At 39.3% G+C, this 13,082-nt stretch overlaps 2 protein-coding genes and 1 pseudogene across 4 annotated transcripts; 1 reads left to right on the top strand and 2 right to left on the bottom strand.

Moving 5' to 3' along the window:
- Positions 1-1,666: 1,666 nt before the first annotated feature.
- Positions 1,667-10,670, top strand: LOC139195259 (uncharacterized). Of its 3 annotated transcripts, none has more exons than XM_070820483.1 (6): positions 1,667-1,855; positions 2,164-2,260; positions 7,450-7,681; positions 7,799-7,941; positions 8,039-8,133; positions 9,079-10,670. In XM_070820483.1, the coding sequence occupies exons 1-3, from the start codon at positions 1,709-1,711 to the stop codon at positions 7,524-7,526; spliced, it is 321 nt and encodes a 106-aa protein (XP_070676584.1). In that variant the 5' UTR covers positions 1,667-1,708; the 3' UTR covers positions 7,527-7,681; positions 7,799-7,941; positions 8,039-8,133; positions 9,079-10,670. The 3 variants fall into 3 exon arrangements, with proteins under 3 accessions (XP_070676584.1, XP_070676583.1, XP_070676582.1); XM_070820482.1 differs by having other exon boundaries at positions 7,835-7,941; XM_070820481.1 differs by having other exon boundaries at positions 7,450-8,133.
- Positions 2,694-5,757, bottom strand: LOC103444766 (subtilisin-like protease 4). The gene has a single exon (XM_008383713.4). The coding sequence runs from the start codon at positions 5,080-5,082 to the stop codon at positions 2,830-2,832; it is 2,253 nt and encodes a 750-aa protein (XP_008381935.2). The 5' UTR covers positions 5,083-5,757; the 3' UTR covers positions 2,694-2,829.
- LOC103411967 (subtilisin-like protease 3) lies at positions 8,297-12,784 on the bottom strand (annotated as a pseudogene).
- Between the last annotated feature and the right edge of the window lie 298 nt (positions 12,785-13,082).

Below are 13,082 nucleotides of genomic sequence, written 5' to 3' on the forward strand. Positions count from 1 at the left end.
ACCCGATTCGTTATTGTGTCGGCTTGAAAACTTGTTAATTTCGTACCGAATTAACGAATTGTGTAAAAATTTGCCAGACCTATACCACACCATGGTGCTATGGTGAGAGCGAACCATCCTCAGTCATGATTCAATTTTTTTTTTCATTAGATGTTTTACTTTTAGTTCTTTAGTTGCATTACATCCTTTTTTTTTCCTTTTTTTTTAAAATTTTTTTTATCATAACATTATATCCTTAGTCATTACTAAAATTTGAATTTTTTTTTTTTTTGATGAAAGGTAAGTTCATTACCAAGACAACATAATTACAAGAGAGAGGCCCAATTACAATATCCACACAACACAAAAGTGGACTTCCAAAGTAAAACAGAAAACCCAAAACTAGGTTATGGGCCCAACACCGTCGGACCGCCTACCTACCATCTCAGACAGTCGCCCCCAAAAAATGCCTAAGATTAGGCTAAACATGGTCCCCGAGCTGGATGAAGAAGAAACACTTACATCCTCCAAAGAGCACCACCGAAATCTCCACCACAAATCGAAAGAAACACGCGGGAAGAACTAGCCTACAAATACTAATGCCAACAAAAGCAAAGAGAAGGAAGAAGGTGGTGGTGTGAACACTCGAATCGAAGCATTACGCACCTTCCAGGGAGATCGCAAGAAATCACGTTGAAGATTTGTGTGTGCAGACTTGGTTGATATCGATGAAGGATTGATTTTATGAAGAAGATTATGGAGTGGGTTGATCATGGAGGTAGAGGGAAGGGGAGATTTGGCCCAGAGGATAGTGAAATTAGAGGAAAGCAGGGGTGATGGATGAGACTTATCCAGCCAAATAGAGGAAAAAACAAGTTGAGGGAGAAAGAAAGGGAAGAAGAAAGAAGAAAAAAGAAACGAAGGACTGCCATCAGCCTTAGACAGAGCTCTGTCTAAGGTCGACGACTTCGAAATTGAGGATGAACAAATAAACACTCACAAACCAAAACCAGTGAGAAACACTCTCAGGGAGAGAAGGGCTCTCACCAAATGGGAGAGAACTCATATTTGTATGGAGTTAGTTTGGATGTAGTTGATTCAATAAACTTTCAAATGTTGACATATGTCTCAAAGATTGATTAATTTCCATAATTTTGGTGAATGTTGATGTTTGGGCCCAAAATACAAGTTTGGCCTAAAACAAGGAAATTGGAAGGAAGACCCAACATCGATTCTGCCGGGTAGAAGCGTTCCAATCAAAGACAATGTTAGCCCAACTGAGTCCTTATGAATGAAGGACCGTGGAGAAATTGCATTTGAGTTGGGCCTAGTTCTAGATAGACTAAGACTGTTGAGTATTGGCAATCAATTCTAACTAGGGTTGTTCAAAGAATCATAATTCATGGATTAAGAGTTCGTTTGAATATGCTTTTAAAAAGATTGAAAACGTTTTTAGTAAAATTGATTTGGGTTACAAAAAGAACTAAAAAAAGCACAAGATATGTGCTTCTAGCAAAAAGCATTTAAATTTTTTTTTAAAATCTAGGTGAATTTTTATTAAGGTGAGCTTAGAAATATTTTCACTAAATACGCTTTTAATTATTTTAAAAACATTTTCAAGGCAGATAATTTTAAAAAAAAAAAAAAAACCTATCCAAGTCTAGTCTTGTTCAAAAGAAATAATTTTTCACAAGGCAATAAGCTATATGTTGTGGCGGTAAAAAAAAGTATGGGGTGTGGATGCAAAGAATCAAAGCAAAAACCCAATGGAGGGCTCGCACGATCACAAGGTCAGCAAAGAGGAGGTGATCGGCTCAAGGACGTCGGAGACTTCGACAGACTCCGCCGCAGCATCATCCAGAAGCTCAAAAACAATGTCCGTCCCTTTCTCTCTCTCATCTGTCCTAGGATAAAAGAATTTTGCTAGTTTATGTATTTGTCTGTGCTAAATTCTTATGTATTTGTCCAAAACGTAATTGTAGAAATCAAGGCTTTTGTAAATTGTACCGATTCAGTTTTTTTTTTTCAAACTAATTTTCAGTGAATTATCTAATTACGCAATGATATTCGATTTGTATGGGGTAGATTGAAAGTATGTTTGGATGGTTGGAAATTGTTTATAATTTGTATGTTTTTGAACCAAATTTGTGTGGGTTTTTCTGAAAGAGGGGCAATTAATTGCAGGAAGAACTGCGAGAGGTTATTACTTTTATTGTGAAGCAATCGGCAGCGCTTAATCTCGAAGGTGCTGAGAATGTGAAACCCAGACACCTTTCTGAAGGTATTTATCTGGAGGTTGGGTAAGTAACTAATTTTTCACTTTCTTCGGGTGATTAAAATGTGACTGGTGACTGTTTAGGTTTATGTGGTGGTGGTTTTGTATTTCATCTAGGTAAGGAGATTATAGGGTTGGCCAGTAGAAGTTAATTATTAGATTTATATCAGCCGTTTTTTAACTGAACAACTAACATACAACCTTAAGTTGGATGGGAGAAAGTGCATTGCGTTATGAGATTATTTTTACCGTTTAGTCTTTGGCATCTATTTTGCACCATTCTTCTTTTTCCACATCGCGTCTATTGTTGTTAGTCTTTATTATTATATTTATGTTTTAATTATTTTTTCGACGAGAAGCAGATCCAAGATTTCTATATCATATACCTGGTATGTGAGGTTTATTTCTGTCCTAGACTTAGATTGTCCGAGTCGATATCTCCTTTAAAATATTGCCATGTTATTGAAGGAAAACATAAGAAAATGAGTACATTTAAGTTTGATCGCATAGAGCTCCATGAAGTTTGATGACATTGCAAGTCACCAGATGCCCACTATACGATAAGCATCCATTACTCACTGTAATTTAACAGAAACCGGACTCCTAACAACATATTTAGCAGAAACCCACGTTAAGAATCCTCGAGTGAATTCACCAGCTTCACCTTTTGAACCAATATGGCTGAATGTCACTGAATACGACATCTTCTGGTTCACCTTTGTGAAGTTAAGTGTTTTGGGCTTGACACTCACATGTACTCCTTCTGGTGCATTAACCTTGACTGCATAAGATGAATATGCCTCACCAACATTTGTCAGAGTTCGTGTGAATGTCTCAGATGGTCCCAGTGTGACAGAAAACGAAGGGTAGTTCAGCTCTCCTTCAGGTATGCTCGATACCATTGAGCATTTTATTTGTCTATGCACAATGATACTGATTTCATCATCTTTATAGCCCAAGCCACAAAGATAAGGGATATAATCATCAGGTTGAATATCATAAATTAATCCCGGGTCATTTGCCTTTGATGGGTTGACCTGGCCTGCACCAGTGGCTAAAACATCTGCAGGCTGAAGTTGTTCATCGAGAATAGGTTTGCCTTCTAAATTTAGAAGATCAGCAGAAGTCATTATAGCAGATTTAATGGCAGCTGGTGACCAGTAAGGGTGTGAGCTCTTAAGCAAAGCTGCAATTCCACTGAGATGCGGGCAAGACATTGAAGTTCCAGACATTATGTTGAAATTGATTTTTGATTTTGTGGTATTGTCAACGGGGAATGGCCATGCAGCAAGAATGCTTACTCCAGGACCAATAATGTCTGGTTTCAGAATACCTGGACTTGCCAGGCTGGGGCCTCTTGAAGAGAAGGAAGCAACCACTGGAGTAGATGAGTCTCCGATGACAGTTCCTTTGAATAAGATTGTTGCTGTTGGTGTTACTGTTGAATTTATATATGCTTTGATCTTCAGTCCAGCTGCGTAGCTCACATGTGTTGCGGGAAGAACATGAACATCAGCTGAAATACTGACACCGTCAGTTTCTTCATTCAAAAGAATCATGGCAGCGCCTCCAGCGTTTTTCACTTCTTCTCCCTTAGCAATCCTTCCTATACCTCCCCCTCGCTCACACACAACTACCTTACCTTTAACAGGGAGACCTTTCAAGGATCCTTCAGCACACAATGCCGAATCATTACCATTTACTCCAGCATAAATAAGAGGCATTAATGTTGAAGGGAAATCACTGGGCTGAAAGAGAGATTCGCCATCAAATACTTGTCCATTTCCAAGTTTTGCTGTGGCTACAACATGTCTGTCTATTGTGCTTGCTCCAACTGTTAGCATCCAGGGGGCTTCATTAGATAGTGTGCCGTTAAATGGGCCAGAATTTCCAGCTGCACAACTTACAAATATTCCTTTTTGGATTGCTGCAAATGAGCCTATTGCAGTGGTGTCTTGGAAAAATGGAACTGACGCTTCACCAAGGGAGATTGAGATCACATCAACACCATCCTGCACAGCGGCTTCAAGTGCAGCTAATATATCAGCATCTGGGCAGGGGTCTCCGAAGCACACCTTGTATATTGCTAGGTGCGCATGAGGTGCAATCCCGACTGCCGTACCTTTGGCATTCCCTAAAACATCAGCATTCTGCACAAATGCACCAGCAGCGGTGCTTGCTGTGTGGGTCCCATGTCCATCTATATCGATCGGTGCCTCAGGCTTCTCTCCTTTCAACGCCTTAGCTGCAAGATTGAAAGCCCTTGCACCGATTAATTTGTTGTTGCAGTCTGATGCGTTAAAGTCACACCTCCCTTTCCATTTAGCAGGTGGAGGTGGAATTCCTGCACCACTAAATGAAGGATGGTTGGGCTCAATTCCACCATCCAGCACTCCAATGATCACGCCCTTCCCAAAATTTGAATCCTTCCATATTCCGGTTTGTTGGTGCAGCCCCAGGAAGTAGGGTGTGTGTGTAGTTTTCCGACGGAATACTCTTTGAGGATATGCTGCAACAAAGCCATCCATCTCCTGCATTGCTTTTACTTCATCCTGAGTTAGTCTAGCAGCAAAACCACTGATCACTTCTTGGTATGAGTAAAGCAGGCGTGGCGGTTCATCGGCGCTTGCTGTGGTAACGGGCAGAAAAGATTCGTGCCAGCTCTTCAGGTCTTCTGTTTGAGCAAAAACTCTGCCCTCTGGTTGCCTTACATGGACAATGTATGTCTGTAAATTGCTTGTTTTAGTAGTTGCTGGTGAGAGCTCCTTTTTCTGAGCGGTAACATAACAGAAACTAAGTATGAAAATAAGAAAAGGCATCACAGCCATGGTGAATAAAACCCTACTGAATGAAGTAGCAAGGATAGTCAGAGATGCCTGTGTTTCTGTTATGAGTTGATATTCTCAGGAAAGCATCATATATAGTTGAAGGAAGCGGAGAATGGCCGGCATTTTCAGCAATATATCTGTTGGAGCTTTATGATCTGGGTCCGTGCAAATTTGATCCTATTCTAGCCTTATTATCGTCTTCTGTCCCACGGAGAATTTTATTTAGTGATTCTACTTTTCCTCAAGGCGGCTACACGGATCTGTGCAGGTTTTATTTCTACTTCAAGTGGTACTGCTTTATTTGCATATATTGCTTAGCTGGTTTAGTTTTATGCAATTACTGCATGTCTGACCAGTTCAAGGATTGAGTGAATGAGTCCATTTTTCCTTCCTTTTTTTGTTGTGAACCGGACGGTTCTTAGCATGTGTGGAGGTTATTCTCTTATAGCAGGAAGCCATTATTAATAAAATGGATGTCACATTAGCGAGCCATTTGCATGATTTTTATTGCGTTTAGACGTCGCTGTCCTTTTTTGCTGGGTTATATTTTGTCCATACTCTGTGTACAATACAATACCACACTTTGTGTGATTTTGTCTTTTATCCTCCGGAATATTTTTCTTGACGCTTCTATTTCATGCTGTTTCTTCAATGGAATAACAAGCCTGATCTAAACAAACCCTCATTCTACAAGGCTTTCTAATTTATTAGTATTTATCAATTTAATTTGTTCTTTTTCCTTTTAGGTGTCACCCTCCTCATCTAGTTATAGTTAGCATGAACTGTAAATGGTGAAGGTTGCTGGAAATGAATAGGTTGATCCTCGAAGGTTTTTCGTGGAAGGCAATGATGGTCTTTCTTCCGGGTATTATTGTGAATATCAATAATGAGTACAAAGAATAATCTTGCCAAGTCTTTAGAATTAAGACTAGACGAAAAACTTGAAAGAACAAGAAATACACACTTATTTTTTCTCTCGCAAACACTTTGCCCTTACAATATTCTCACTCTAGTTATGAATCCTAATTGGGAATACCACTCCAATTAGGAGAACAACCCCAAATAGGAAAACAGTTTAATCCTCTTAAGACTATAATTCATAATAGACTTACGACAACTCATTATGGGCTGGAAAAACCCAACAATATCCCCATCCAAAATATGAGGAAGGTATTCCAAAATAGGATTGCTCCTTTTGATCAAACTTCCATTGATCGAACTTCTCATAATTAGGCCCACCTTGATTGAACTACTCATGACCAAACTCTCTCTGATCGAAATTCTCTAGACCAAGCGCCTCTTGATCAAACTTCTGTTGACTAGGCTCAAGTATTCATGATCGGACTCTCCCTGTTTGAACATCTCTTGACCAAGATCTCTTGATTAGACTTTTATTGACCAGTCTCTCATGATGAGAACTCTCCTCTTCATTAGTGTTGGAGCCCAAAATTGTACATGCAAGCCCAATTATGTCTCAAAGCCCGATTGTTGTAAAATAACCCAAGCCAAGCTTAAACATATGCAAAGGTGTGGAATCGAGAATATATACGCCACGTTAATAAAATAAAAATTAGGGAGTAAGTGTTTGCATAATCACGCCAAGCTCATGCCCATGCATATTCATCACACCAAGCTTTGACATGACATTGCTGTCGTGTACAAATCATGCTAACTACAATACATGCTCACTTAAGCCCAAGCTACGTGGCGGGGCTTGCTTAGTGGATTGTGATGTGGATGATTACAAAAGTTTATCGGGCCTATGTGGAATAAACAATATGGAAGACTTTGGGCTAGTTAGGAGTACCAAAGATCGAAGCCCACAACCCTTGAGCTCCACGTAGGTGAGTCTAGGAATACCAATATTTGTGACCTTATACTTAACCCATCAGCATTTATAGTACCAATATTGATTTATTTTGTAAATATTCTTACACAAAATGCCAATTATTTACTTGGAATTATGTAGATGTGAATTGTGCATAGTGAACAATCGTACACTCTATAGCCTCGTTCGTTATCCAAATAAGTTTTCTTAATGGCTAATCTACTTTATACCTTCACTTAAACGAAAATTGCAAGTGGACAACCAATTCTCCGTTTGTCATTCCATTAAATCTAGTGGGTTGTTCTATCCAAACCAATCCTAGACTGCAAATTGACGCCTACGATTATCTTTTAGCCGACAGCATATTTATTCTTGTCATGCATGGAAACCGTTGCTCGCAAATGAAGATACTGTCCATATAAACAAAGTTCAATTTTTACTAATCTTTGTAATTTGTTTATATTTTCCATTTCATCCCCATTTTAGTATTTAGTTAGCGTGAATGCTAAATAGTATTATCCTCTCAAACATCTCAATAGGTTTCTTGCATCCCAAGTACCGTCACCTGTTTGAGTACATGTCACAGAGAACGTTGCTGTTTGCTTCGTCTCCATGAACGTAATTACAATGGGCACTACACGGTTGTCAAATCCTTTGGCGGAACAACCCATAGTAAGGTGAGAAAGCAGAGCCAACATTCGTCGCTGTCCTTGTAAATGTCTGAGGACTCGGATCAAATGCAACGGAAGATGAAGGATAGTTGTGCTGCAGGTATGCCTTTTGGACTTGACATTTTATGCTTTGTTGTGTGATCATGCCTATCTTTCACTGCCTGTAAGATTCAAATCACATAAGTAATTGACATACTCATCAGGATAAATGTCACAGATTTTTAGTCAATTTTTTCGACTTTTACAATTCTAGCCTCTAGAGGGCGCACTCAGCTTTTCTTGAAGGGGGTTCAAGGAGCGTTGCTCAAGCGGGGATTGGAAGTGGCCTGGAGTTGCTATATTTCTAAATCACGAATGAAGGTAAACTTGTTTAGTCATTAATATGTCATCCATAACCTCTACTCTGAACTCTGGAAGTGAAGAGACTGATGGAGCAGACCCCACTGCGATATAGCAGAGGGTGTACCTGCATTGTGGAACGTGGGCTTCTGAAACTCAATTATCCAAGTCACCAGATCAGCTGCTCGGTTGGCTTCTCTACACACGCTAGAGGTACGTATCATCTAAACCTTTGAAGACTTTGCTTGAAGCTCTTTAGTTTATTTTTTATTTTTTATTTATCATTATGCTAGACAATCCCCAAATTTGTATGTTGGTTAATGCTGTTAGATTATTAGTTCTATGTGGAAAAAAAAAAACCCGAAGAACTGTGGCCATCAGCTGATACAACCGCAAACAATCCATTTATCCATTTACTTCTTTTATCAATTTCAATTCTAGTATGTAAGCAATGATACAAAGGGCTTGCAAATCAAAAATTAAATCTTGAATGTCTAAAATGGCACCGCTGGAGTATCACTAATTTTTTGGGTTCAATTCCTTCTATCGTTCTCTGCAATCTTGTGATGTCTTTTCCTATGTGTCAAAGATACAGATATGGGGATAGTAACAGAATGCTGATCAGAAACCCATCTCAGGTACCCCCGATCAAACAGTATACCATCCTTCCTAGCCCCGTCTTGTGCAATAAACTCCACACTGAACGTAATCTCCTGGTTAACCTCTGTGAATGTTAGAACCTGAGGATTCACACTCATGTCCATTTTATGTGGCACATTAAGATCCAGCTTGTAAGTTGAACTAGCTGTCCCAACATTCTTCACTGTCCTTGTATAGTGCTGAGACTTAGACTCGTTAGATGGCGTAGTTATAATAGAAAATGAAGGATAGTTTAGCTGTGCTTTGGGGATGGCTCCCACTTTAGAGCAGTTCACTGTTTGTTGGGTGACGATCTGTATGGGTTTGTTTGTGTAATTCAAACCGCACATGTAAGTAATGTAATCCGCTGGTTTTATGTCATAGATGAGCCCCGGGTCATTTTCTTTTGAAGGGTTAACATGGCCTGCACCAGTGGCAAAAAATCTGCTGGTTTTAGTGTTTCATCAACAATAGGCTTTCCTCCAAGGTTATTTACTTCTGTGGTTATCATGATTGCAGACTTAATGGCAGCCGGTGACCAGTCTTGGTGGGAACTCTTGAGCAAGGCTGCAATGCCACTTAAGTGAAGGCATGACATCGAAGTACCTGAAACCATGTTAAATGTTGCCTTAGGATTAGGAAGTGTGGCATTGTCCACAGAAACGGGCCATGCTGCTAGGATGCTAACACCAGCTCCAATGATGTCCGGCTTCAAAATTCCAGGGCTTGCAATGCTTGGTCCCCTTGACTAGGAGCTAACGGATCTCCAATGACAGTGCCTTTGAACAAGACTGTGGCTTGAGGTGTTGTGGTTGAGTTTATGTACGCTTTGATCATCAACCCCGCATCATAACTCACGTGTGTCGCGGGAGGACATGAACATCAGCTAAGACGTTGTAGCCATCAACCTCTAGGTTCACAAGAATCATGGCAGCACCACCAGCTCTTTTTACTTCTACCCTTTTGGCAACTCTTCCTCTTCCTCCCTCGCACAACATTATTTTCCCCTTGACATTTCCAAGGGATCCTGGGGCACACAAAGATAATGATAGGTTGTCGTTCATGCCTGGATAAACAAGAGGCAACAATGTTGAATTAAAATCGTTAGTCTGGTTCAAATATATGCCGTCAAGTTCTCCGTGATTTCCAAGGAGTACTGTTGCTCTTATGCTTCTGTCAATGGTGCTTGCTCCAACTGTGAGAATCCACGGGGCCTCGTTGGATAAAGACTTGTAGTCAGGACCAGAATTTCCTGCTGAACAGCTGACAAAAATTCCCTTTTGGATTGCTGTGAATGCACCGACATCAATTCCTTCGTTATAGAAAGGAAATGAAGTACCAGCAAGTGAGAGGGAGAGGATGTCAACGCCATCTTTGACAGCAGTATCCATAGCTGCTAAAATGTCAGCATCAGAACAACCCTCCTCACCACATACCTTGTACATTGCCACGTGAGCATAAGGTACCATGCCAGCTGCTGTGCCATTGGCCATTGCAAACGCATTGGCATCTTTCACAAAATTTCCAGCAGCTGTGCTGGATATGTGTGTGCCACTTTCACCCAAACAATGTAAGTTTGCATGCTACTTTCCCCCTCGTGAGTATCAGTAGCTGCTGCAACCGATAAACAAAACAAGAAACTTAAACCGAGCAGATATACAATCTGCAACAACTTTAGACACTTTCTTTTCGTTTAAGAACTACTACGAAGTGCAAGTGTTTTGTGTTAGTCTACCGCACATGAGCAACTATATATAGTCGATAGCAATCGATCGAGCTGGAATGTGCCTGCATTTCTTATACAGATAATTGAAGAGATGCCAAATGGTAGCTGTTGAGGAATATGACTCCAAAAATTGGGAGCTAGAGTTGTTCGGGCTAGACCTGTCCCTCGCACAACTCCATTGGGTTTTGCCTGTCGGGCAAGGTTTACTGCTTGATGTACTGCAATATGAGTTTGTTATTAGTTTGAATCGTGCATTTGTGGGGCCTTTGTTAGGCCTTAAGACTCACAATCAAAACTAATATGGGTCCAAGTGTGCCACCGTTATCGTTGTATAACAAATTGTTCTTTTTTTGGTTATTAAATGGGTTGATTACTTGCACCACAAGTTATTTAGACTTCTTAGTTCGATTGGATTGTTTACACATTGGTTAAGTCTGTATAAATTTCTTTTTCTTGCCTTGTAAATAAGGATTTTTACTCATAATATCATATGTCCAATTAAAGGGAGTTTAGGGCCCTTCAAATTATTTCTTTGGTTACGGTTAATACTAAAGAAGCAAGGTTAATTAGTTTAGCAAGATTAATCATAGATGAAACTTTGAACGAATAGAAAATGATATAGGATACAATGAAAGATGCATAAATATAAAAGTACAAACAAAAGAGACTCGGGCAAGATTATGATCTTGTCAGGCAAGGTTCGTCTTCTTGTAACCACTTTTCTTTGTGTTTTACAGGGGTTGTAATCTTTGGAGAATGAAGTATAAATCGGGTTTATTAAAGGGATTCGATACTACAACATAGGGGAAAGGTAGAAGAGTTTCTAAAACTTGATAAAAAATGGCTTTCTATGATGGACCTGCGACCAAAAAGGGTAACTAAAGCTTTCTGGTTTCTTGCTTTTTGGAGTGCAAAGTTGGATGTCTTTTGATTGATTGGTTAAGTGTTCTTCTTCCTTGTGTCCTTTGTTGCTTTTATAAACTCTCTAGCCCGATTGTCCAAGCCTCCCTTTTTGGGGATGACCTCTAGAGTATGGTGAGTCACCATCTACTTTTGTTATTTACCTATCCATACCTTGAAAAAGTACTTTTTGCTGGGGGTGAGCTATCCTCTGTAACCTGTCACTTTCCACATAGGCTTGCTGCCTATTTCTTGGCAAAAATAATTTTTAATTCTTCCTGGGCTGCCAATTGCCCAAGCCCAATCTTTCTCCTACTTTTTGCATTCTTGGACCTCCAATCACACTAAGCTCGGTATTAAATATCCACTCAAACATGGGTTATAGTTAACATGAATGTCAAACAAACAGGCTCAAATAGTTGAGCCTATTGGCTGGGACGGCCTAAATAGTCATTTGGTAGGAGGTGACCGCATGAATACAATAGTCAAAGCTTTATTTTTGGATGGGGTGACCTTAGGGATATCATATTTAGTAGATTGTAGACCCATTTCTCTAATAAAGATAACGTCTACAAATATAAGTATGTCATACCTCTATTAGGGATGTGATTTACATGTAGTCTACTAAATTGATCTCGTTAGCATTTTCCTTTTAAATAAAACACTTACGTAATCATGTATTTTGAATTTGAATGATTTTTTGCAGAAATAATTTCAAAGTGTGAGAAAATTAAAGGCTTGGATTAATGAAGCCACGTCTTAGGTGGAATAAAAAAAGGGGTGTGTGTGTTTTTTTATTTTTTGAGATTGAACAAAATGATGATTTTTAAACTTGAATTACTGAGATGATCAAATCTTTTAGTATGTCGTTAATAGCTGATAGCTATACCGTCAATCTTTGATCACTATATGGGTTTATATTTGATCGATGTGTCATCTATATTCAATTTTGATCGGTTTAGTAATTAGAATTATATATATTTTTTTATCCTTTTAGCCTTTTTTTTTTTGGTTAATATCACATTATTATATTATGGCATGTGTTTCAAAATTTGTTTTTATATTTCTCATTATGGACGTGCCATTAGCATTACGATGTAATGATATTTTTCTCATTTTTCTCAATGTATAAGTAGAAGATCTCAAGTTCAACTCTCATCAATTATGAGTACGATACTTAATGGCTAGCTCATTGTGTGGTTTAACGCGACACCTACCCTGATATTATTGCATCAAAAAAAAACTCTGGATGGATATCAAATTAGCCAATCGCTTAATTTCTTTAAACTAAACAAATTACAGTTGTTCGGATCAGTTTCAACACTATAAACGTGTAATCTTGGACCAAATCGAACCAAACCAAAGCTTAATTAGATTGATTCGGCCTATATGGGAACGAGGGCTGTCCCTGGCTAATTGGAGCCTTGGGGCAAAAACTGAAAATAGGCCCATGAAAATTACCATAATACCCAAATTTGTTGGGTCACCATCTTCAACCTGTATTTTTTTCATCTTTTTTGTCCCACTTCCAACCTCCAAGATCCGAGGGTGGGTATTTGTCAGCCACCAAGCTGGTTCGTGATCATGGCTAATACTCATACGGTGAGGGACTTTGGGATGGGCTGAGACATAAATTCATGGCCACTATTCTAAAAATCTCCGCCTAGGTGCTAGGCAATTGGCTATCGTTCTGATTAGCTAGACATTTAAAAATTAAAAAAGGGCGCTTAAACCTGTTGAGGTGCCCGTCTAGACCTGTTGAGGCACCTGCATAGACTGCCTAGGCACTCGCTTATCCTGCCCAGACTTGCCTAGACACCTGCCTAGGTTGCAACTCACTTAGATAGAATATAAATAACTTTCCCTTTGCATTTTATGGTTTCCAATAAATTGTAAG

This window comes from Malus domestica, chromosome 04, assembly GCF_042453785.1.
Source record: "Malus domestica chromosome 04, GDT2T_hap1".
In the NCBI taxonomy this organism is placed as follows: domain Eukaryota; kingdom Viridiplantae; phylum Streptophyta; class Magnoliopsida; order Rosales; family Rosaceae; genus Malus; species Malus domestica.

Coding starts and splice junctions, on each gene's coding strand:
- LOC139195259 (XM_070820481.1), top strand. CDS start 1,709: ATGGGGTGTGGATGCAAAGAATCAAAGCAAAAACCCAATGGAGGGCTC. Junction 1,856..2,163: donor TCCAGAAGCTCAAAAACAAT/GTCCGTCCCTTT, acceptor AATTAATTGCAG/GAAGAACTGCGAGAGGTTAT. Junction 2,261..7,449: donor ACCCAGACACCTTTCTGAAG/GTATTTATCTGG, acceptor ACATCTCAATAG/GTTTCTTGCATCCCAAGTAC.
- LOC103444766 (XM_008383713.4), bottom strand. CDS start 5,082: ATGGCTGTGATGCCTTTTCTTATTTTCATACTTAGTTTCTGTTATGTT.